Source organism: Lingula anatina, chromosome 2, assembly GCF_051362555.1.
Source record: "Lingula anatina isolate TDL-2025a chromosome 2, LinAna3.0, whole genome shotgun sequence".
Lineage (NCBI taxonomy): Eukaryota > Metazoa > Brachiopoda > Lingulata > Lingulida > Lingulidae > Lingula > Lingula anatina.
The window spans coordinates 1,073,239-1,099,219 of NC_141768.1; the positions used below are offsets into that span (position 1 = coordinate 1,073,239).

Sequence of the window (25,981 nt, forward strand, 5' to 3'; positions counted from 1 at the left end):
TAGCTGAGTGAAAATGTGATTTCGAACAAGATTTTAATTTAGAATATGTTGATGGTGAAAAATTAGCAGCGTTTTTTATATTTTTACTGCGAGAAATTTGTTCTTGGTGTTGAATTTTCTCACCCAGTTTGAGAATTTTTTCAAATTCCGCCCTATATCTCTCAGCAGCCGCTCTTCCTTCATGCTGAATGTAGGAAGTCACTTTAGAAGTTGTGTAATGAGTTTTTTGAGTGGATAATACGCTAGGGTCTAGGTCACCCATGTTGACTTCAGATCCTAATTCACTGCTGTGAGTACCCCCAAAAGAGAAATTTTTGATTTTATTTGATCCGGTATTGGATCCACAAATTTCCAAAATGTTGGATCTGGTCACGGGGATCCCTTGCTCTCTAGCGTATATTATCCTTTCTGCACGTTTAGGACCTATACCCGGCAGCGTAACGAGCTCATCGTAAGTCGCACGATTGATTGGCAACCTTGATGCACTCGCCATTGTACATTTGTAAGCGAGAATTAAATTGATTCAAAATAATTTCACCTATCAAAGCACAATACACTTCCAAGCTTATAGCGAAATTCACTATAAATAGAATCCAAAAACGTACAGTTAATTCAAATTCGGGGAAGGAAGACTTCGGCACACAACGCAATAAGTTGAATTTAGACAGAAATTCTGTTCAGAATCCTATCTAAAATACAAAAGAATAATCAACAAAAACACTGAAGTCAATATTTTATTCTTTCAAATAAACTAAAGAAACAAAGAAACTAAAATATTACGTGTGCACCTCAGTCTTGGGGAAAATTCAAATAAAGAAATAAAATCTGAAGCGGTAACCTTTATGATCCAAAACTGAAACTACAATTTTGACCGCCGCTCCACCCAATTATTCAAAAGGATGTTAGACAAAGGAATTTCCCGCGTAATCTACTTTCAGCTAGATCGCAGCGAAAACTAAGCTTTAGGCCCGCAAAATTACAAGTTACGAATGCCTCGTCGCCAATAAAGTATTCACTGGTTCTACTTACGGAGTGAGATTGTAGATCACTGTGTATTGTGTCTCAATTCTGATTATTTTTTGTCGTCTGTACCGTACACGTCTGCACGGTAGCTGTGGTTGAGTTGTACTCACCGGGATCAGGCAGGGAAGTTGGACTCTCCACCTGGTGTGCGCAGTACTTACCGTAATTGCGCGCTCTCCGCGCAGGGAGAGCACACCGGGTGAAGGTAGGAAAATGCACGAACACAACACGTCTCTTTTCATTATAAGCTGTAAATTCGTCAAATATGACAATGAAATAAACCCGAGTTTTGGGGTATATTTTATCGTAGAGATACGAAATAATAAAAAGCGACTTTGTGTTTAATTTAAGGAGCCAACATATTAGCTTTAATCCTCCATTCTGAAAACAGTGTTCACAAAAAATTACTTGCGTCTTACTCCTTATTCACAACTGAAGTAAGAAGCAGCTTCATGCGGGTATAATATCCTAGAATTTGTGTGATTTCCATCTGAAAAATATACAAGTTCAACTGATAATTTGATGTAAAAAAAGCATGAGATACAGCGATTGATGAAAGGACGTGATATTACTATTCTTTACCAGACCTGACGTATCGTACCTGTACAGTGTATGAAAAGTCAAAGCGATCCGTTCAGCATGGTGACAGTGTACTAAGCATCCAGCGACTGAGGAAGTGTACATGTACATGTACATGTAGGTGCTAGTATATACTTGAAGTTCACAGTTAGACCAGGTTTTGTATCTGAGGTGTGTGTGTGGGAGTGGTAATGAGATGTCTTATTGTAATTTGGCCCAAATGAACTACATTTTTGAAATGATTTTAACAAACATATTGCTTATCTCCAGTTCAGGGTATTGTCAGCATATTATTATTAATAACCCTCATTTTATGCCAAACCCTGGTGTTGAAATATTGATATGAAATATAAGTCATAGTCCAGGTTCAAATTGCCTAGTAGAGATTCCAATCCATTTTTACAGAAAACCTCCCTTGAGTAATTCTGTTTAACAGTATTTATGAGCTACCAGTATGTGTACATGTACAATGGGGCCATAGCAATAGTCCGAAGGTTCATTGGTCTGAATGTTCACTATTAGAACCTTCAGACCCAAGAACTTTTGATTAAAAACCTGATGAAAATGCTATGATTTTTCAGACCAATGAACCTTTGTAAGCTGAGACACCCCCTTTTACAAGTACAAGTATCTCTTGACAGTGCTCAGAATGTATAAGAACTACAAATACATGCACTACCATCAGACTGTGCGTGGTATAGAATTACACAAAATTTTAATTAAAAATTTAATTTTTTCTTTTTTTACTTTCTAGGTATTCATCATAGACATTCCATTTCATCACATGGATAATGAAATTTAGACAGAGAATTGCTTGGCTTCTACTATTGTTGTACCTCATGGTAACTTTAGTTGCAGTGTATTACATCTTTGAAATCAGTGAACAGTTCAACAGCCTTGCTCTCAAACATGTGCAAGACTATCACGATGTAGAGGCAGACAAAAGTGTTAAATCAAAAGAGAGGAGAGGGCTTGATAGAAAGGAATCTGACTCTAGAACGGGGCACAGTTCAATGTGGACTCATTTGACGGATGTCCCTATGGCTGTTTGGATTGCAGCATGCCTCATTCCCTACTTGCAGATATTTTTTGTGATCTTGACTTGCACCAAGTCTGAACCGAAGCTGTCAGTGACATTGCTGTGGCCAGTGTATATATACCTAGGTCTGAGAGAGACGTTGTGTGGAGAGCGGGGATTAGGAGTCTCAAAAGCTGTGAATTCACCAGTTAGCAATGGACATGTATTAGTGGACACATAGCAGTTGCTTTAGAACATGTTTAATTACGTATGTGTATAGAGTATCAGTTGGGAATAGTGTATTTCTACACTTAACATGATATAAAGATAAAGCTAAGAAGACAATTTATCTAAATTTACCAAATGGTGAAAGTGGGTGATAATGTTACTTTAGCAGGGGCAGATTTAGGCGGTCTTCTGGGTCTTCTGGAAGACGGTCAGATTTTCAAGTTTACATTGACGGCCATGACGGGTATCTTTTTTTTTCTGTTGGAAGACGGTCAAAAATGGAGGTTGGATCAATAAAGATAATTTGGAAGACTGTCAGAAAATATCTCTGGATCCACCCCAGCTTTAGGACATTTAAGATATCAGACACACTTGGATAGATGAGATTACGAAGAGTTTATGAACAAAATTTTCTGTTTGACCATTGGCTATGTATGTAGATGGAAGGAGAAGGATTTTGACTGTTGTTGACCAAATAAAATCTTTATTAAATATATATTATAAGTTAATGAACAAGGAACTAGAATTTGCTGCATTACATTTAAAATTTGAAGTTGATTGCTTTACTTAAACAAAACATACAACGGAAATGGGCTATTTTCTTATCTCATGGTTTGATGAATTTCAGGCTCATTTCTGTACTTACTGTCTGTCCATATCTGTAAAAAAAAAAGGGGGGGGGGGAGGGCAATTAATTAATTTTGTATGTAATTTAATATAATTATAGAAAGACTTACACCCTGAATAGAATCAAAGGGAGTCTATCATGGGTAAAATGTTTTTTTATGAACTTTAATACTTCTGTAAAGAAGTTTACACCAAGATACTAATAATACACAATAATGGGGTCTAAGAAGTCACAATGTAGAACATAAACGACTAATTTATACTGTAGACTGTCAACTTGTTTACAGTGAAAATTTTTGAATAGCATAAAGGTCGAGTAAACTCACATGTATGATGCTAATATTTCTTGCACACAAAGCTTGTTTTTGCATCTTGGTGAACAGATGCTTTGCAACTTGTTTTTCTTAGCCATCTTTCAGATTTACATCCTCATGTACATGTATAGTGGAAAAGTAACTACTGAGGTGAAATAAGTGATAAATACATCTAGGTTTCAATCTTGAGCAAATGGTGCAATAATACTGAACTCATATTGCTGTCATGGTATACTCGTATCTAGTAACAAATAACTTAATGATTCTTTTACCTCTTTATTGGAGAAAATTACTTCTGTTATTCTCATATTACTGTATTTCTTACATGGTACTTGTATGTGATAAGGGAAACCTGAGAATGAAAGACTGTAAAACAGTTAATTTCTGAAGGCCAAAGATCTGTTATATTAATTTATATAGCATGTGTACAGATCAGAAGGTAAAAATAAACACACAAGTAATCACATTCCAATTCCATAAATATTTTCCAAGATTGAATTTGGCAGTTCTCCAAGAGACATTTCGTTTCTCATCTTACTTTGCATCCATAATGTTCGTACATGTAATTATATAAATTAAGGTCATACATTGGATCACAAGATTCTGTTACAGTCTGTGTTAATAACTTATATGCTACTAGCCATTTGACTAATCAGACTATAAAAGTGGGCTAGTATTGTATAAAGTAACAACTTTTTCTAGACTGATGCCTTTTTTAGGTGTAAGGTCGGCAGTAACCTTAATTAAGCTAGTGCCTAGTGGGACAAACTGCTGCCTGACGAGATTTATTTTGATGAAGAGAACTTAAAAGAGGATAATAAGATTCTCGAGGTACTGGTTGATCTCTTTAATTACAGATATTGAGATTTTTCCATTCGAACATATTTTTATTAGGATAGCTAATAAAATGCAATTTATTCATAACCAAGGTATAATTACAGATCTCCAACATACTCCATTCAAAGTTCAAAGTCATGTTGACTGGAAAAGTAATAGTAGGCTCGTTTGTATTTTAGAATGTGACCATTTAAGGAAGGTTTGTTTTACTATATGCACACATGGGTATTTGAAACTGCCAGTACAGTAGAAAATGGGATATGTAAATTTTGGATTTTTTCTTTTTGGCATTGAAATGAGCATGCTCAACTTGCTGCCATTATTGATTAGTCATGTGACCTAGGTTGTGTCGTGATCGATCACGTTTTTCAATAAATTGATAAAAGGCAGGTGAAATTATTGTCTTGATAATCGTATTTCCTCTGACAATCGATATAATGTTCGAGTGTTAACGCTACAAATTCTATCAGGTTACACAGTAGTCTTGTCTACAAGTACATCGTGTACCTCGTGAGTCTACACCCCCACTCCCTCCGTACAGTGGATAGTGAATATTGTGGGCAGGAGCACATGAAAGTACACGAAGTTGCGCTAAATTCTTGAGTCGAATTCTGCAGTGTACATAACATATTCTAAAGCCACTGTTGAGAGGAAAGACAAGCGTGGAGGGATTTTATGTTCTGGGGCAAGATGTACGGACAGGACATTGTGGCTGTGGAAGAAGATGGGTGGTTGCTATATAACTGGTCTGATGCTACTCTCTGATGCCAGGGCCTCTAAAATACATGTGTAGTATACAAAATACAATTAGTTTGTAACAGACTGCTAGTTAGCGGACCCTGCGCCGGAGTGGGGTCTGATGCATTGGTCATCCCTAAAAGAAGGGCGTGAACGGGACTGTGTTGTAGATAAATGCAAGTCTTCCCAGCTCGCTGTTTACTTGTATAATTAACCAAGTTTCGCCTAGGATAGACCCCCACCCATGGCTCGAGGACCAGAACTTTGTGGAGTGTCACTGATGCGGCTGACGTGTGTGGCTGGGATACTAGCATTGTTGTTTTGGAGTGAGAGGATTGTGGTTTTCATGAGTGTCGAACAAGACAACATACACCAAGAACATGCGACGGAGGGTGCCAAGACGATTTTGCCCAAATATGGTTTGACTGTAGACAGCGAGAAGAACGATCTGCCCACAGAGGCAGCAGGAACGAAGGTGAGAGCAAAAAAACTGGGCAAAATACCCGTAGTTAGGGCCACGATTAACTCTGATGATGCGAATTCAGAAAAATCTGTGCCCCAAAAAACCCCAAAAGATGGGTATGATAATTTGTCACGTGCGGCATATTATCAGCGTCGGAAGGAGAAAGTTAATCCGCACGATTTTCACTACATCATCAAAGAAGAAAAGTTTTGTGAAAAGCTGTCAGAGCCACCGTACCTGTTGGTGTTGATATGTTCTTATCACGACAGGGAGTATTCGAGATTAGCAGTAAGAGAGACGTGGGGAAGCGTGTCCCAGACTCAATCATGGGTGGACGGAAGACCTCTAAAGCAAGCAGTCAAAATACTGTTCTTCGTCGGTACCCATATAGTCTCATCGTGGAACAAAAAAATCGCACACGAAAGTCAAATTCATAGCGACATCATTTTAGAGGATTACACAGAAAGTCCTTTCAATGCGTCTATAAAAACAATCGGCGCATTTAAGTGGGCAGCAGCTTTCTGTCCTCAAGCAAAATACGTACTTAAAGTGGAAGAAGACGTGTTTATTGATATCCCCAAAGTACTTGATATTCTCAGTCACTCTAACACCATGTACGGAGCGCGCCACGCCAAGTTTTCTGTCCAACGCAACGGGCAGTGGGCGGTGCCTTACAGCGTCTTCCCTTTTGAGACCTTTCCCCCTTTTCTTGGCGGGCCAGCCTACGCCATGTCGCTCGATCTGGCAAAACGGATCTACGAGGCGTCGGAATATTTCCCGATGATTGTTTTAGAAGATGCTTACGTTACTGGCGTTCTCAGAGAGGTAGTTGGAGCGGAAATTAAACAGTTTGAGGAATTTGGAAATTGGGGCTCAAGGCAACCTTCATCATGCGATGTTGCCCACGGTAAAGTTATTGCTGGGAATAGACTCGAAGCAGACGACATGTTATTTTTGTGGGAAGATCTCAAGGATTCTCATTTGAGGGAGAAGTGCGGCTAAGGTTTATTTTTGAAAATGTTTTATGTTTGGGATAGAAAATAAAATGCAATGGAATAATTACTAGGCCCTAGGTCTTTCATCTTGGACATTTTTCATGCATTGCATATTCAACTGTTTACCATTGGTATATTTTTAATGACAAACCTTATCAAGTTAGAAACTTTTTTCAAGAATTTGTTAAGAGACTTTCAGAGGAAGTAATCCTTAACATGAATATGAAACTGTTCAGCGCTGATGAGAAATTTTGATATGTCTGTCTCAACTAACACAATGGCATTTTCTCCACTCTCACCGACCAAATGCTGCACTCGACGCGATGGATGAACGCAGCGTGGCTCACAACATGTCTTTGATTAAACTGACAGATTGTTTTTGGTAGATCTAGATTAGGAAATTAAGTGCGGTCAATTCGCATAAAGGAAGCCTAATTTATTTTGTAAGTCTCGGGTCCAAGGGTCCATATCATGGTCCGAGGTCCCATATTGTACCAAGACGTCTGTCACGTACATCTTGCTTCGTGACCATTCCAAACAATCGGAAACTACATTAAACTTCTAATTGTAGTAGATAAAACCATTGCTTCCTGTTCAAAAATGCTTGCTTTCTCAATATTTTATTTTGCCTCGGCATTTTCTTGGAAGTGGCCCCAATCTTTTACCGTAAATTGCTCTAACCAAACACGTTTTCATCATCAAGGCATCTGTAGAAGATTCAGGGCTCAATATATCTCTTTCTGATGTCGAGATAAATTGCATCAGGGTTCGAACCAGGCAGGAGCCAATGGACGTGCCAATGGGTTAGCTGCTATGGAATTAAATTGATTGCCAAATTACTACTGCTCGTCAGATCCATCCGGTCGCGACCCCGGGCTACTGCGGGGATGAAGATAAGAAAAACACCAAAATGGAATGGTAGATGTGAAAACGTGATCTTTGTATGTACTTCTCCTCCTGTGTGTGTGGAAGGAAATCAAAATGGAATGTAAGCAACGGGAATGATGAAATATATGAAATAGTTTACTGAGCCCACGGCAATATTCCATAGTGCTTGGTTTCCGTTTATTTCTCAGTTTTAATAAAATGACGTCAAAGAGACTGCCAGTGGCTGACACACAGCAATGTCACTCTCTTTAGCGAAAACCATTAATGCCACACACAACTCTAAGTATGCGCTCTGCGTGCCTCGCATAAACCAGCAATGAATCTGAAAAACGAAAGCGGCGTTCCCGGGAGTGGGGTGAATCCTTCGCGAACGCAGGACCTTGAGCGTTGGAGTAACATGGGCCAGTCCCCGCTGCTGACGAGAAGACTGGAGTACGACGAGCCCACGTCGGATGTTTGGTCTACCAAGCAGATTGCCGGGGTGGCAATAGGCATGTTACTGGCCACGGGAATCGCCACTGTGTGCGTGGTGTCAGCTGTATACGCCTTACTGTACGTATGAACTGAACTGTGGTTGGTACCCGTGTATAAGTAGTCAATGAGCTGTCATTTCGGTCATTTACAAAACTTAAATTGATAGAAAGAGCCTGTGTAATAAATTGCATGTTATGTGAGCAATCTGTTATTTTCGGGTATTTTATCGTAGTTATTTTGTTGGTGCATGGTGTTGAAGGGATAGGGAGCGGTGGGCCAAAATTTGGACAGCGATCAATATGGGTTTTTTAACCCCTTATACTGGTTCGTATATTTTATTTTCTTCATTCGCTCTCTCGCGAGTTTTGGTCCAGTGCAGTAAATATATATATAATGATAATTTCTGCAAAATGTTACTGATTTATCGTTATTGAATATCATGGAAATCATCCTCTATAGAGAAGCACTGTTTAGCCTAGTGTTAACTTAGGTTATTTTATTTATTCACTAGGGCACGGGTTTTGGTCCAGTATAGTAATATACCGGCCCTGTATATAAAAAATATGTAACTGATTTATGATACTTTGTCATTGAGCATCATGGAAATAATTTTCTATAGAGAAGCTCTGATTAGCTTAGTATTTCCTTTTTCTACAAATCTTTAGTGTTTTTTATAGTAAATTTAATAGATATTTTAGACCAGTAAATCTGTATGGCAATGACATACGGTTGCAGATCGTTTTCATTGCTCTATAAAACGTATTGTGCGACGAATGGTACTACTTTCCTGCGCCAGCTGACCGATAGTGACCAGGTCAAGACTGACTAAAGGGTGACTGCTTCCTACATTAATTGCATTGTACATTAGTACCGTATCTAATAAATATCATGATATTAAGGAAAGATAAATGCAATAAATCTCAGAAAACCCGTTCGTGCACTTATCTTTGGCGGACGTCCAAACGTGTGCCGTCAGTCACACAACTTCCATAATTACAAGAGAAGCTTTTGCCATCCATATTCAGTCTTATTATCTTTTGAACCTAGTGATACTCTATACAGTGACATTGGCTGACAAGTAAATGTGTGATAACGAATGTAAAATAAAGGTCGAACCGTTCTCTTTTAATATGAAAAGGCAAACAAATGTTTGGCATTTTGCCAGTATGATTGAAGCCTTGCTTGAACCCCCCCCCCCCGCCCAACCCACATTCTGCTAGTCCGCAGTTGAGGCCACAGTCATTCTTCTAGCTAATCTTTTGAAGGTGAGATCATGGGATCATTTTGATTTTAGATACATCACTAGACGAACGTATATATAGTCTCTGTATGGGGGCTGCGAGCGTGTCCAATCTGTGCTACTGAGGTATTACAACATAATGTATGATCGTCACTAGTGCCAGTAGTTTTGCACAGTACTTATATTACAGTGTTCCAGTAAAATATTCTGCTTGTATATCTTGACGGACATAAAATAAATATTGCCCTTTGTTGAATAAAACGAAAAAAAATAGAAAGAATTTTTTTTTTAAATACAAAAAAAAATAATAATAAAAAAATAATAATAATAACAACAACAAAAGAAAATAGCGGTTAAAAGCAAAATTGATAACTAATTCTTAGCTAAAATTCGCCGTACCAACAGATATTTTTTCTGAAGATTTGAGGTTATATAGTGTAATAGTGTTATATTATAAATCATTTATGTAATGAACTGTTGGGAATGTTCCAAATAACAGGGCACATTTAAAAACGGGTATTGCGTTACTGAAAATTTATACTTTTTGTAGAGAGCATTTAATGGGTTTTATACTTCTGAAGAGTAAAAACATCATATTGAAGGTACATATGTCATAGGTTTCATGGTACCTTTGCCGAGTCTAAAGCCTGATGGAGTTATACGGATTGAACTCATTCCAAAGAGTTCTGTCAATAGACCCATGATTTATCTAGAAGAAAAAATGGCAAGAATGCGTTATCTCGTCCATTTCCTACTGTGAACGGAAACCGTTTGCAGCTAGAAGCTAATGTCTGTTTGAAGAATAGGAAAACATACCATCTCTAAATTAGCTTTTCTCAGTTACGATTGTCCTCTAGTTCTTGAAGGTAAAAGCAGAAACTGACAATATTTCAAATGATCGTGTATGTTTTTTGTCTTCCTCGAGAGGACTGAAATCTTCTAATGAAATCTTACTATTGGAAGCATCCAAAGTATGGCATAAACGAGCGTTCCACACAAATAACCGTTTTGATTTATCGCCAGTCCGTATGCAGACGACACATTTATGACCACAAGGAGTCAGATATCGAATCCCCTGACATATCATGGTGTCATTTGGTGAAATAATAGGCTATTAAAGCCCTTGCTGCCTTTTAGATCCATGAATTTAATACATGCAGCACTGCATGGTTGGGTTCCTAGTGGCATCAGAATTCCCACGGCAGCGCGGGCTATGTGCTATCATTGTATTACTGTCCAATTTTTATGAAGTCCTTTAGGAGTTTTTGTTGGGAATGAAAACTATAAACGGATGAGATAAAATCCGTATTCAATTTACTGCCCTCGTGAAAAAAGGGGTCTTGTTCTAAGAAGTCGTCAATTCAACAATGTAGGGCGTCTTTATCTACCGTCCCCAGCCCTCTGTCTCTTACTCCTTTATTTGTATCAGTCTGTTCTGCTGAACCATTTGAAACGGTTGACACGGCTGTAGCATTAAAATATCACACCTGCTTTATCAAATATAAGCTATTTTTAATTCTTTTTTGTTTTCGCACCGCCGAACCTACCAAAATCGAACCTAGCCGTTTACGCATATTGTGTTTCTTCCCTTTCTATGAGGCTAGTGTTTTCACATATATATCTAAACGTATTGTTGGGTGCAAATCCAATTTGATCAATAGATCCAATTTTGAGTACAGATGAATCTAATTGAACGGGATAGTCACAGGAAGACGATGTTTTCAAACTAAAGAGAAGGTATATTGTTGGGAAGGACTGATCAAAACAAATACTTTGAAAAATTAATAAGTCCTGACATTTTCGATACTTTAACAGGAAAAATTGGAATCTATTCCTAACTCTACCATCTTTTATTCATAGAAAAAACGATATAATGAAATCATGTATCGATAAATCCTGCGTGAAAACAATTTTGATCTTTGAATATAAAACCGCACTATTGATCTTAAGCTATTGCTTACGTGAAATATATACTAGTGGGAAGACGACAAAGCATCAAAAATAAAAAAAATACTTAATTACTTTGACAGATCGGCTGTCTTGTAGCTATCACAATAACTTGGATATCGGCCTACGCAGTAAATTACATTTTACAAAAAAGGACCCCAGTATGAACAATCTGAGCAACGTAATTGGAGGGCCATATCAGAATAATAAGCGGAAATCAGACACTAGTTGAGAGAAAGATTGACTTAGGTCTAGACGAAACTCCGGCATATCAGCAAGTAATTAGGTGGTCTTAATTAAAGCAGTGTGTCTTGTTTAACCTCGCGCCCGTGGGCACGATCCCTATCCTATTAATCAAACTCTTACTTTTCTTTATAATTAACATATTCGAATCATTGATAGACTCATTTATTTAACTGCTCACGGAAACTGGATCGGCGAAATCTTTCTGTCAGCCTGTACGCCTCATGACACACTTCAAGTGATGCTGTATCCTAAACGAGTCCCGTACCAAATAAATTACAGATCTTTTATTCGATAATATTCAATCTATTTGCATAGACTTGGAAGACCACATTGGCGATTATAAAATATCCCGTTTTTTATTTTCTATCCTGCTTCATGGCATTTTTCTGTGAATTTTTCTCACTCATGAGTCGAGTATTGAAAACAGTTCATCATACAAGTAGGTCCCACTCCGCATCACAGCTGTAACTGTTCTATCAAATTTGATCATGTCCTATTAACGTATAATGATGTTCAATACAAAGACAGGATGTTCTAACTAATTGCTTCCTGAGGGAGCTTATTAAAGAAAATGAAGGCAATTTCGAAAATCGGAGAAGAAATAACCGGTATTGAAATTATTGATATTGTTTGGTGAGTGGGCAAAACTTCCCTACCTTGATTTATAATCAACAGTGACTTACATAGACAGACAGGGAGTGTTTGGAAAGGTAGATAATAAAGGAAGTATTTTAATTTATTTATGGGCCTTTCCCCGTTTTATTAAAGGTATACTGTGGGCGTTTGAAAAATCCCCCAAGTCATATTTTCTTTCTACATACCTTGCAAAGCTGCTAATCTTTCCAATTTCAGACCTTTAAAACTCTGTATATATAAACAAAAAACTTAAGTGGCGTCCATAGTACCTTCCGAAATGTACAGGAAAACGCGGCGTTCCTAATGACTGGCCATTAAATTCAAAACCATTAAATCAAATATGGAATAAAACAAGCACAGGGTCGGATCGAAGAATGATTAATAAGTTGGAAAAAAGGCCTTTTTGCCCAGAAAATTCTTTTTGTATGGCAAATCCTGCACATCGTACCTTATATATACCACTCCAATTTCTCCCTGTGCTTGTGAAGAAAAGAATAGATACGCTTTCCTACCCCCACAGATTGACTGAAGTAACTGACAGGTTTATTACTGACATAAGCTCTTCCTATAAACGTACTGTACTCAGAAGAGACCGTTTTTTAGTACCGATTGAATAACAACATGCCTTAATGACACCATTATATCTCAATGTATTATGACGTGGGCACCAGCAGATGAATTCACAAAAGGTTTTTCTTATAGAATAGTTTGTAACCTCTATAGCTAGAGGTTTGGTTCACAGATTACTGGTATTTCTCTCTATTATCAGTCCCCCTTTGTCATTTCGATTGAACGGTGCAAATAGCGTGAGCCGGTCAGATAAACATCAGTTACCGTTAGAGACAGGAAATACATATTGAGATCACGTGCACTGATGGCAGAAAAAAATCTGATTTCAAAATTTGATTTCAACGCTGGCCCAGTGTGACTTCGTGACGGGAGTGCATGTGGTAAATGCTGGTTAACTGACGTACATGTACGACATTGCGTAAACACTAATGATGTAATTTACGGTCATAATAGTATGCCGATAGCAGTCTCAAATTATACAAATGTCTGAAACACGTGCGGTTTGTGGACTAAATATTTCATGCCATGCTTTATATAGCATAAATTGACACTTATTATATCCAAGAGAACATATAAAATTGCACCATTTTATAGAATATGTATCTTTTACTGATGTTCAAAAGTTCAGCAACATTTTTTTCTATTTTTCTCAACCATCAAGACTTTTGATTAGAGCAACATAGTACCTTATCCAGACTGGTAACAAAATGGCGCCGGCGTGCAAACATTGGCCGAACGTAGGGTTTCCATCTTAGTGCTCATTTTGGCCAACGTTGGACCAAGAGTAAAACTACCTGAATGCATCAATGTGGATGCACGCTGCACGTGGCAAGTCACTCACTATTTAAAGTACACGTGGATCACCCAATGGTCGACTAATCGATCAATGTTCAAATGGGCTTATTTGCACTCGAAAAGACGCTGGGTCATTTGCCTACGTTAATGTCTGTTATGTTTATGCCAAGATTAAAATATCAAAGTGAGAAATATCCCTGTGATATTTTAATATATTAAAAGACTCGCTTTTATATGTAATTAAACAGCTACTTCCTTCTTTTGTGGTCGGTTGCTATTTGATGAAGGTTACACATGCAGTCGGATAAACGCGGAAACCTTATATTTTCTGCGCACCGAAGACACAATCTTTGGTAAAGCATACAATCGCCAAGGAACGACCTTAAAACGATTAAGACATCCCCTTACTTCCTGCCATGAAGAAAATCTATCTAATATGTGGATAAGAGTCTGGTAAAGCTCAGTTGTGGAGAACCGCCATCCTTCGGGAGTCACGTCGTAATTACCACATTTCACTGTTGGTCTTCAGCATCTTTAAATTACTCAATCGATCAATTTATCTTAAGAGTAACCTAGGAAAACCGTGACGGGTAAAATTACTGGGTAAAACAGTTGATTATATAGAAATCCGTGCTTTATCATCCAGGGGGTTCACTTTATAATAACATTGGAGTTAATTATTTATTGCGATATACGAAAAAAATGCATAATTACCGTGGCATTTAGCTACTTCATTTAGACAGTACTTTCTAAGGGCAACAAGATTATTTTTAAATCTAAAATCACGCTAGCAAGCGTGTCATTTATGCTTGAAAAACTGGTACAGTGACGTCGTCTGGTAAATTGGTTGATGTAACAATCACAAAAGTTGATATTAGGTGCAAACCTTGTAAACTATCTGAATGCTGTATGGCGTAACAAATATTACGAAGGAACGTCACAAAGATAAAGCCAGATATTTAGATATATGCTGCCTTATATTTTAACATATTCCCCTTCCCACATCACATATTTGTTAAATCCAGTTTACCTGTCAGATACCTAACCGGTAGAACTCAACATATATAAAGTAATATGGAATATTAAATTGACCTGAAATTACGCAAAAGATCTGAGGGAAAAAACAGGTGGTCAGAACGGATAAAAAACGAGCTTAAATACCCCTGTATTTAAACCCCAACTCGGCGTCTACTATAACAGAAGGAAACTAATGACCCCCCCCCCCCCCGGACAAAAGATGTGTCTAAACATTTTTTATTGTCCAAGTCATTTCGTACTATAAAATAAAGAAGCACAGATAAAGTTTGTGTTTGAGTGAGATATTTTACTTTTAAGATTTTGCTGATAAGATATCAGTGTTGTCCATTGGTGAAATGAAACAGTTTCAGGATACCTTATATATTCCACACGGAATTGCAATTATTCGATCAACTAAGAAGCCAATGCTTGCCCGTCTATCAAGTGCTTTTCTCAAATTGTTATTTAAAATAAGAAGGTCAAAATTGTGAAATAATCATTAGTGACCCCCTATAAGATAGCATGCTGTATTCAATGTGCGAGTCGGATTATTAACAGTCTCCTTTTTTTTCTTAATGTTATGCAGCATTTTGTCAAGCAAAGCAATCTTTTACTGTGTTTAATACTTGCCCTGTCGTGCAAGTATATCAGAGCTACGCCATCCTTTGAGTATTGCTATTCTGATTACTGTATACTGAAGGACTTCCCTCAATTGATTCTATACATTGGCACATATTCTGGAAAACTTCTCCTTCCTTTTTAAATGGAGAGTATTACTGACAGTGTTAACCGTGCTGAATAGGTAACATTGAGCTAGTGGAAAGACTACACCGCAAGCGTTCACTCATAGTAGAGAGTGTAAAGACTTGCCCACTTACTCGCATCTTCACGTGTTAACTTTCTTTGAGTTATATTTTGAAATATGCTAAATGTTGTCTTTTCTAGAGCCAATCGCATTTACTTTTTTTTTAAAGGGTGGATTACAATAGGGAAATACCATATTTGAAGAAAAAAGAAGCAATAAATAGAAATGATATGAGTATAACTCTTAAGGCCAAAACTTGTTTCTTTATCAGTAACACACGAAAGAATCCTAACAATGCCTTCATTTCTCTTTACATTTCAGTGGGACAAAACACAAAAAGGTTCAAACCAAGAAGCCAAAAAAGTATTCCTGCGCGGGAGAACAGTACAGGACCAACTACTACAGGTACTCCACCATTCACGGAGCCGGGCAGACGCTAGCCGTGGTACAAGAGGTTGTGGCGTCCGAAGATCAAGACATGCCAAACGTGGACATCATGGAGATGAAACCGCTGCAAAACTACCAAACCAAGTCAACAACTGTCATGGCGGACTGCAGCGTTCATGTGTATGAAAAACCCAAAGGAATTCTGCTCAAGAGTAACGAGGCAACCCCAAGAAATAGAAACCCTGCAGGGATTTCTGCGGAATCAAAAATGGCTGCTGAGGAGGTTTACATTGTGTCCTTGGACACACTGGAAAAATGGGACGACGATGTCGTCTGCGACTATCACCAAAAAAACAGCAAAACTGAAGGACCATGTGGAGAAGCAACGAATTCTCAAGTGGAAGAAAAATTACCACTATCAGAAAATGAAAGTCTCAGGTGTAGTATAGACGATATAACATGCCGTGACAATATCGAATTTGAGAAAAATTACCACGAGGAGTTTTCAAACTCAAAGGTGCCCCACCGCGTTCGCTTTGAGTAGGGGAAAATGCATTCGATCAAAGCACTGCCTTCAGGGTACAGAAAAATAATTTTCCCCACTATTTCAATTAGATATACATTGATCATATCATTATGATTCATCTATTCAGACGAATTTTGAAATAATTGGCTGGATTTCAATTCTTTTATCACAGGTTATTCATTTATCTACATATCGAGAGACGGTATATTTTGAGATAGTGGATTTGAATCTGTTTTTATTGATAATCAAGATGCGATGCGTCTAATGATCCCTTTGGAAGGACTCGAGATCAATACATATATTTATCACGCCATCGCCCTGGAGTTCCACTAAGAAGAACGGAGCCAGGAAAGGTCACGCCAAGGCCACGTCATCCCGCGTATCGCCAACGCAATGGCTGTCGCAAGAAGTGACAAACTGCTGTATACTCAGCACAAACCATGTTGCCTTTTTTGTAGGTAACATGTGTATATTACTGTTAAAGGCTCGTTCTGCTACTACATGATATAACATTTAACTTTTATCCAAAGAGTCGAAATCATTAACATATAATAAAATGGTAACGGTCGTTAGGCCTACATGTCGAAGACGGACACTGCAGAAGTCCAGGTAAATGGCCAGCACTGTTTAGCAGGGTGATCAGTGATTTTCATCCAGTACTTTTCTTATGAATATCAGAGCAGCATTGCCCCTACGAAAGATCATCCATACAGAACGTGGATGGGTACCAGGATTACGGAGCAAAATATATGTTCAAGGTACTTATATCAAGCACGCATAGCCCTACACTGTGTGTTGGTAAGGTGCATCCATCGAAACCGATCTGAACGAATAAACGGCCGTGGTTTTCTATATTTCTAGTAGTCCTGAAACATATTCCGCTGTGACTGTAAAACTCTTCGTATTCGTTCTAATAATGAATGACAACTGCAAATACAGATGACAGGCAATTATTTTTGCTCATGTTGAATCCTTCTTTACAAGATGTTACCCACACCGTGTAAACAAACAAAGGATATGTCCAATTTTGCCTTAAACGTGAACCTACAGAACATATCTAAAGTCCATTGCATTAAAAGGCAGGGGCGGATCCAGGATTATTTGAAGGGTCTGCAGATGCGAAGCCAACCACAACCCCCCCCCCCCCTTTCGGGGCACGCCGAAGGGTTCCGAAATATTTGGTATTTTAGAGGGCGAACAGTGCCATATGGTACGGTTTAGAACTACCGTGGTATGATTCAGCTAGTGTAAATTCTTATTTAAAGAGGGGACCATTGGTGTTTTTTTAATCGAATTTGGAGTCAAGACCTTCTTGACACCCCCTACATCCGCAAATGAAAGGCTGATCTGAGTAAGCGCTACAGGTATGTACTGTTCTGGGAGATATTCACAGAGCCTACACGGCCTACACACTTATGGACTTGAACAGTATTGAATTTCACTGCCTTTAGTACACAGGTAAGAGCTCTCCTCTAGCGTCTACTCAGGCTAATACGCTTGCATAAATGTATTCTACATGTACTTGACCACAGATCATACGCTGGCTTGGGGTCTTTGATGTTAAAATGTCGTGGACTTCAGTTGGAAATATCCCAAAGCTTTACGTAATGGAGAGATTCATCCGTGAAGACCAACGTTTTAGATGAATTTTCTCTAGCTAAAGAACGTGACCAATGAAAATCGGATCTCCAAAACTTAATAAAATGATACCAATATCTTCTAAAAGCGATGTTAATATCAAATATCGAATGGCATGAACGAGAGACATAAATAAGGAGACAGTCAGATGTTTCGGCTGTGGTGATCAATACTGTATTTGTTGTGCTGCCTTAACGTCGTAACTTTATCTCACCTAACGCAATTTCAAAGTAAATAATTGATTCCGGTGCGTTGAAATGTACGTCGTGTCTTTTTAATGACAAATGTGCATGATTCCATAAATTGCCTTGAATTTTTTTATACGCAGATGAATTAAATAAATGTCTAAGTGCAGATATTCAATAATTATTGACTTCGACATATGAATGTAGCCCCGGCATGGGATCATCCATGTACCGAATATTGAACAATCTTCAAAACAAAAATGTTCAAAGCTATTCTTATAGACTTTCAGGTCTATGTTGGTATTTAATACATACTTAATGAACCTCGATATTCTGTCATAGAATTTGTCCATTGTAAAAGACAACAAAATAAGCAAATATTTGCATATTTTAACGCATTCTTTATTTTAAAACTTTTTAAAATGAGGTTTAAATAATAAGAATTGACAGAAGCCACGTAAAAATAAATGCACTAAATGATGATGATAGAAGCTACCTAGGACTGCTCTTTCACAGCCATGACTCTTTTCACTATTTTCATCACCCAGTGGCTAATTAACCACCCAGTCGCGTTAACGGATTCTTATAAACATGAATTCATGTCAGAACTAATCGTAAGTAATAGGCTATTTTTGCAAATTCTCTATTAGTGCAAATAATACACAGACCTTATATTGTTTAGATTGTAAATGTACTTGCTTCTCCAAGCAGGTTATCTGGGGCAACATTTAAAGGGCAATCGCCAAGAAAAAGTAGGATGTAAGGAAACCTGTACACTTACAGTTGTGGCTTAAATTTCTGAAATTTTCAGGCAAAGGTTGAATGGCAATATTTTTCATTAACCCTGCTGGTGGGATACAGTCGATTCCATGCATATTTGAGTTGAGCGTTAACATCCGCAGTCATATCTCATCTCAGCTACACACAATAAAATGAACTAAAAAAGATGACAACTGTTTGGCATATACTGATCTTTATTAAAAACACAATCACTCCAATATTTTTAAGTATTTTAAAAAATATCAACCACGATCTCATTGCTAAAGAAACAGTACTGGGGATTTTGGAAAGAAAAATATAATTCACGATTTTTTTGTGTGTCCCCAAATTTTTTTTTTTGAAATTGACCATTCATTACTCTTACACAACCTTAACAAAATTCTACTTACATGTACGTTTAGAGACCTCTTTTTGTCTTTACTGGACTTTTGTCGCCTGGTTGATTACATGCACTCATTCTTTTTTTCCCACTTCACATAAAATTGCCATATTAAAGTAGTAGTACTTTCGTTCCCTATCTAGTATACTGCCTCTTTACTGTAACTTGAATAGAAAATAGTAGAAACTGTCTAATGCCACATAATTAACTGATAAGTAGATTAATATGATGATTCTTTTATCCCTATACGTAAAAAACACCACACCGGTATATAATAACACATGAAATCATATTTCCGCTTAATGTCAATGATGTTTCGGCTAGGCGCAAGGCAATACAAGCCCAGGGACTGTCACACCTATCAGAAAACTTGCCCATACGTAGACAAACACAACGTCTCGAGTACGCAAGCAAACATTCGGTACTTTCGCATACCCGGAAGGAGATAACATGCTTTGAGCATATTCAAAAACAATTCCATGCGCTGCTTATATCTTCATTTTAATACGCTGAAAACAGGGTGATTTCATACGCTCAAAACTGTGCGTTAAACCGATGTCGCATACGCTCCTCACACGTGCCCCTTTACGCTAGGTGTGACAATACGCAATGACGAAAAAGTAGATCGAAATAAAGCTTATCAAATAATACACCGATTATTGCCCGCTGTGGTCCCCAGCTGAATGACCGCAAAAAGGAAGGCCGTCTGGTTGTCTCTAGGTGGAATGGAAATGGTAGGTTACGAACATGTTCAGACACCGCCTTCAATGGCAGAGGCAAATTTTTAACCTATACAAAAGGCCAAGGATGTCATTTTAGGCTCTAGGGCTGTCGTGGATACAAAATAGCTGCGCAACAGACGGTTAGTGGTACACAAAACTACAAAAACATTAAATGAGTGTCTAAGAAAGGCTATTTCTACAATTACATCGATTTCATGTGTATATAAATTTAAAGTTTGCTTGGTTAAGATAATTTGAAAAGACTTGACAAACTCTAGAACTCTGGAATGAATATGTTAAGTTCATGCCCGTCTACAACAGCATGGCAGCAATGGCCGATAAGATCAGGAAGGAGAAGGACGCACTCCATACTGGCGCGTTACTGCCCGAAGTGAAAGGTGTGGTTTTCATGCTGTTTTCGTTCCATGTTGCATGCTTAATGTTCCATGTTGCTTTCGTTCCATGTTCCATGTTGCATTGGTTACCGTTACAGGTGCAGTACTCCATGTCGATCCCGAAGTCCCCGAGTCCCATTGCCTTCAGTGAATCGAGAGGGATTACTTGAGTGATGGCTGGATCTTCCTCCGTCAGTTTCACGCATTTTTCCTCCGTTTCTGTTCCGGCGCATCCGCGCTGGGCTATTTTCATAGTCACGGACATGCCTCTCTTAAATTAAAGAGAATATCGAAAATTAGGAAATAGCTTGTTCATAGCACATTGTACTTTCCCTGAAAGATGATCACCGTGAGAGTCAGAGAAATTGGTGTTATCAAACAAGTCACTGGTACAAACAATACTGGAAATGTATATAGTCAAACACTTGATATACGGGATGGGGAGGTGGGCGGGGGCCTGTCACGTTCAGATATGATGCTCATTACGTTTATTTGCACACGTCCTTCACACATTGAATTTTGTTCAATTACAATTATGCTCAAATACTCCCTTTTTTTCAGATAAAATATCAAAATAATTTCAGTCTTTCAAAGATGGGTCGCTCGTAGTTACATTCGCCCAGAAAGTATCCGGTTGCAACAACATTTATTAATTTATGCGTTCAAGTTTTGCCAGTTGGTACTCGTTGGCAATAAATCCAAATCTTCGACCTCTAGAAATCAGCTGTCGCTGGCTTTGAACACCTATCATTTCCCGCCACCCCCCTCTTTATAAACATCCGTAATAACCCGTAGCTCTCCTGATGTTACTAGTATTCCACTCAGTGTTATTATCTGTGGCCTATATTCTATGGATGTCTATAAGGGCATTCACATCGAGAAGAGCCGAGGTCTAGCCGAGGTACTTTCATGTAGGTCCGCCATATTTAAGTCTCGGCCTTCCTAGACCTCGGCTCTTCTCGACGTGAATGCACTCTATACTTACCATACTCATAGTGACAGTTGCTACGGTATTTGAACAAGAACCTTCGCAGGACATTGTGGGAGTCTCGGAACCTTTGTCCAGACACTCGGGTACGCTGGTTGCTTGGGTGATTTGATCGAAGGTCCTCTGCAACTGGCTGTTGGATGTTTCGTACTTCGTGTAAGTGCACACGTGACATTGGGTAGTCGGGGCTGTAAAAAGACAACCAAGGTTTCTGGTTTTAAATGGCAATCACAATCAAATCACGGTTTTTTAAATTTATAATAAGTCAATCAATTCAAGCTCTGCTGGTTTGATGACAATTTGATCAGATAATTTAAATATGTTGAAATAAACGCAACCACGCCAGTGATTGTATCACCAGCTGGAAAACAGAAAACAAAAAAGAGACACCACCTCCAGTGTTGTGCTCGACATGCTCAACAAAATGCAGTTAACAAGAGTTCTCAATATTATTGTTAAAAATACAACTTAAAATAAAATCATGGTGAAAAGTAAAAGTTAAAATCCAAATTTGTGAAGAATTTCTCATGGCCAAAAGTAGGTCAAAGGTCAATATGAAAATCACAGTAAGGTAGCAAGTTCAATAGTAACTATGGGTCTATCTCTGCCAGTTTTAGATATATAGGGGATAGAAAAGTTGCAAAGTTCAGTTCCTGGTGAAAAGAAGGTCAAAGGTCAATTTCGAGGTCACAGATTTTCAGTATACGACTTCCTATTCAAGTTCAATAGTAATTATGTACGTATCTCTGCCAGTTTTGGAAATATAAGGGATGGAAACCTTGCAAAGTTCAGTTTATGATGAAAAGTAGGTCAAAGGTCAATTTAAGGTCACAATTAGATTGCCAATTCAATAGTTCCTATTCAAAATCAATAGTAACTATGGGCCTTTCTCTGCCAATTTTGGAGATATAAGGGATAGATAGTTTAGTTGAAACGTTCAGTTTACGGCGAAAAGCGCCTACGCTGGTGGTACTAATTATTTTAGCGCCCGGAGCCAAAGCCGGTATGACGTCACATGTAATATTTGTGACGTCTTTTTAAAAATATTTTAAAATTCACACGCGCACATGTACTTTAATACCCATTTTCCAGTCGTTTAACTTTGGCAATTCTAGCAAGTACATTCAAAAGCACACTAAGGGTGAGGTTGCCGATTATACCTTTGGGAAGTGCAGGTAGAGACGAAATATCCTGCGTACAGATGTCGCTATTGCAAAAACACATCTTCCCAGAGACCTCCTGTGCCATGGCCAGACCGCCTCCCAGAACAGCCTGGAGATGCTGTGCGTCGTTCGAACTCATAGTTTTGCATCCTTCATTCACGCTCTTTGAGGGATTGCACCTTCGAATCACAACACCAATGCCCATGGGGTTTCCCTGCAACCAAGACCAATGCTTATGCGCAGTGAATAAATAGAACTATCACAAATTCAAGAATTTGGCTTTCGTTTAACTTACACGGAATGCAAGAAAGGCTTTGCCCCTTCGACATCTCCTAACCAATAAAACGCCAACTATCTAAAAACTCACATCCCAAACATTTTTATTATTGGATTCCTTTGTAATTGTTTTCTTAGACTGGGTCCCCATATCTAGATCGATCTAACAGTTAGTACGATGGTTCTGGGGATCGGTCCCTTACACGTTTTAACTGCTTGCTTGAAAAGAAAGGGTAACAATTTAATATCTGGCTGAATAATCCAAGGTATTTCTGGTTAAAAACTTACCTCTATTTGAATGGCTGTGTTGACTTCAGAAAACGCACAGGAACCGTCGCAGCTAATTGTCTTAGTTACAGAGGTGGGGTTCTTGGCGCACTCAGCGTCCATCACACTTGCATACATGTTTTGGATAAAGCCCTGTACATCCGCACCACCAACACCTGTAGCGGTAATATACATACACTCTGTGCACTCTAGTGCCTCCCCTGTAAATAATAATAATAATAATAATAATAATAATAATAATAATAATAATATAAACAACAATAATAATAATAATAACAAAACTATGGCAGTTCATTTTTTCTGTTACAAACTCTATGTACTGAAATGCTGATATATTTTGAAATAATTTTTCAGATACGGTCAGATACATACACTGGGTGCACTCTAGTGTACACAGTGTAATAATAACTAATAATAACTAAATATAACTATAATAACTAAATACTAAACAATGTAATAATAACTAAACTATGACAGTTTAATTTTTCTGCTACTAACTCTTTGTCTGTATGGAATAGCCACAGTATGCTCTGCACTACGTACACTCTTCCTAAAAATGTTGCATTATTATGAAATAATTTTTTGTGGTAAGTTCTCTGTGATTACTGCCACATAACCTTTGCTGTAGCTGGCTGTGGCATTACCAATCAAAAATGCTTAAATTAAGAAATTGGAGTGAAACTCCTGATTAATGCAATAGCTTTTTAGAATATTGTACCCTATATAAGAAAACTGGGCAGAGTGGCAGGCCACATAAACACTACGTAATCAACTAATCGCTGGTATTTGCAGTTTCAAGGTAATTTTGTTTTGCACATTTGAAGGGTGCCAACTCCTCCACCTGGAGCCCGAAGGAAAATTTGAAAACTTTGGTGGATGTCGTGTTTTGCGTGAAAACAAAATGACATTGCTGTCCCCGTCGGAATCTCTCAAAGAAATGTCTGTTTAGTTTTTCAGCGGCATAGTGTCACCTGGACATATAATCTTCTAAAAACTCATCACAATCTTTAAAACAAGACAAATCATTGCCCAGCTATCGCGGTTAGGTGCGATTCAGTTGTCAGTTGCAAACTACTTCCTGATTTTCACAAGGTCTTTCATGGACTCTTAAACAACGTTATAAAACACCAAAAAATAATTAGATATGGGCATATCAGATTACATACATGCAAAAATTCCACATGACAACGATTTCCAGCCTTGAGAGAATTCTTTTCCCTTGACGAACTTTGTCGCGCTGTTTGTTGTTGAAGCATATATATTTCATAACAAATTTTTAGCAAATGAAGCACGATTTTGCACCTTCAAGTATCGTAACACGTTTTCATCTCGTGCCTATTATTTCTACAAGTATTTCCTGTTCAAAAATACCAAAATAAAAAAATGTTATATTATTATGCTGTTGGAAAAGACAACGAAAGACAAAGAAAGAAAATTGTCAACGAGTGCTGCAACACACTGAGGCATAACGAAAATTGCCCAACCCCGTTCAACACAACTTTCCTAAACTTCTGTGTCTGTATTCAGCATACAGCTCAGCTGAGTCTCAAAGACCTTTATCGTCTTTGTCGTCACAGTACCACGTGACCAAGATCTGTTGCTTTATTTTTGCATATTGAGGTGAGGTTTACTAAAACACTTTTTTACTTATAGAATGTTTTTTTATACTTTTTTAAAGGTGGTGATCGATTAAAACATATCTCTAGTGTATGGATTGAGTTCTGAATCCTCAAAAATCGAGAAATTGATTTTTACGTGACTAGAATCCTTTAAACTATGATACTCTCTCTACTAAATAACAAAGCTACCATAGCGTGAAGACAGGTAACATTAAATTAAATTAAATTGCCTTGCGGGCACTGTATGACACTATTAGGGGATGCACACTGTATATGGAAAACCAACAGGGCTACGTGAGTGACTTAGTGACTAATCTCAAAAGCATGTCCTTGAAAGCAGCTTACTGCCGCTGAAGCTCAATATTTCTCGTCTTGGTACTTACCCAACTCGATCCCTCCCAACAGAAACACCAGAACAGTAATCGCCAGCATCATGGAGCCAGTTGGTGCAGTGCAGTTTCAGTGACGGTCAATATTCCGAAAATAACGGAGACTCGGCAACTGATGAACTGATACGCCACTTAGCGTCTGCGCAGTTTAAGCCCAATTCCACCTATAGGGGGGCAAGCTATGTCGATACTTAACAGAATCAGCAAATGCAATAAATTATACAGTTAGAATACGGATATTGTTTAGAAATTGAAAATCATTTTAGTTAGATTTGAACAAAAATATACATGTGCAGAAATACATGTTTGACGTGTTAATTTGCATGACAGGACAACACCCCTAATTAAAGTGCACCAAACGGCGCGCCTCTAAATCACCGTCGTAAAAAGTCTACTGAATAACAAAAAAAAAAAAAAAAAAAAAAAAAAAAAAAAAAAAAAAAAAAAAAAAAGAGTAAACAGCAATTAGAAGTATACTCTAAACGTAAACATCTGGCCTCTTGACTCAAATGTTTGTCGGGAATGTTGGAAATGTTTGTCGTAACACAGGAAATTCCGTCCACAAAGTTTAGAGTAAGACATCGTTCACATGAAAAATCCAAATTCCAAAAATCTATTGGCGGTATCTAGTGATCACGGTCTGTGCCCTGAATACCCTGCGGTGTAGTTAAGTAGCAGAGCGAGCAAGTCGTTTTCAAAGCTGTAATAATTCTCGGCTGCGCTCGGAGGAGATTCTGACACCTGAAAGAAGTTTTCATGTGAACGATGCCTAAGTCTGGGTTCCCATCCCTAGATCGATCTAACTG

The 25,981-nt window shown here is 38.1% G+C and overlaps 4 protein-coding genes across 4 annotated transcripts; 3 read left to right on the forward strand and 1 right to left on the reverse strand.

Annotated features, from left to right (window-relative positions):
* Positions 1 to 1,234: 1,234 nt before the first annotated feature.
* LOC106170418 (lysosomal enzyme trafficking factor-like) lies at positions 1,235 to 5,015 on the forward strand. The gene is made up of 2 exons (XM_013550268.2): positions 1,235 to 1,713; positions 2,357 to 5,015. The coding sequence occupies exon 2, from the start codon at positions 2,394 to 2,396 to the stop codon at positions 2,859 to 2,861; it is 468 nt and encodes a 155-aa protein (XP_013405722.2). The 5' UTR covers positions 1,235 to 1,713; positions 2,357 to 2,393; the 3' UTR covers positions 2,862 to 5,015.
* A 147-nt stretch (positions 5,016 to 5,162) lies between these two features.
* LOC106160601 (beta-1,3-galactosyltransferase 1) lies at positions 5,163 to 6,829 on the forward strand. Its single transcript, XM_013537251.2, has one exon. The coding sequence runs from the start codon at positions 5,609 to 5,611 to the stop codon at positions 6,827 to 6,829; it is 1,221 nt and encodes a 406-aa protein (XP_013392705.2). The 5' UTR covers positions 5,163 to 5,608.
* Positions 6,830 to 8,026: 1,197 nt separating this feature from the next.
* LOC106160603 (uncharacterized) lies at positions 8,027 to 18,303 on the forward strand. The gene is made up of 2 exons (XM_013537253.2): positions 8,027 to 8,262; positions 15,762 to 18,303. The coding sequence occupies exons 1-2, from the start codon at positions 8,027 to 8,029 to the stop codon at positions 16,369 to 16,371; spliced, it is 846 nt and encodes a 281-aa protein (XP_013392707.2). The 3' UTR covers positions 16,372 to 18,303.
* An 829-nt stretch (positions 18,304 to 19,132) lies between these two features.
* On the reverse strand, positions 19,133 to 25,325 carry LOC147763307 (uncharacterized). The gene is made up of 5 exons (XM_087006947.1): positions 25,170 to 25,325; positions 23,168 to 23,367; positions 22,601 to 22,817; positions 21,438 to 21,628; positions 19,133 to 20,723 (listed from the first exon to the last, which is right to left on the reverse strand). The coding sequence occupies exons 1-5, from the start codon at positions 25,219 to 25,221 to the stop codon at positions 20,370 to 20,372; spliced, it is 1,014 nt and encodes a 337-aa protein (XP_086863073.1). The 5' UTR covers positions 25,222 to 25,325; the 3' UTR covers positions 19,133 to 20,369.
* Positions 25,326 to 25,981: the final 656 nt, after the last annotated feature.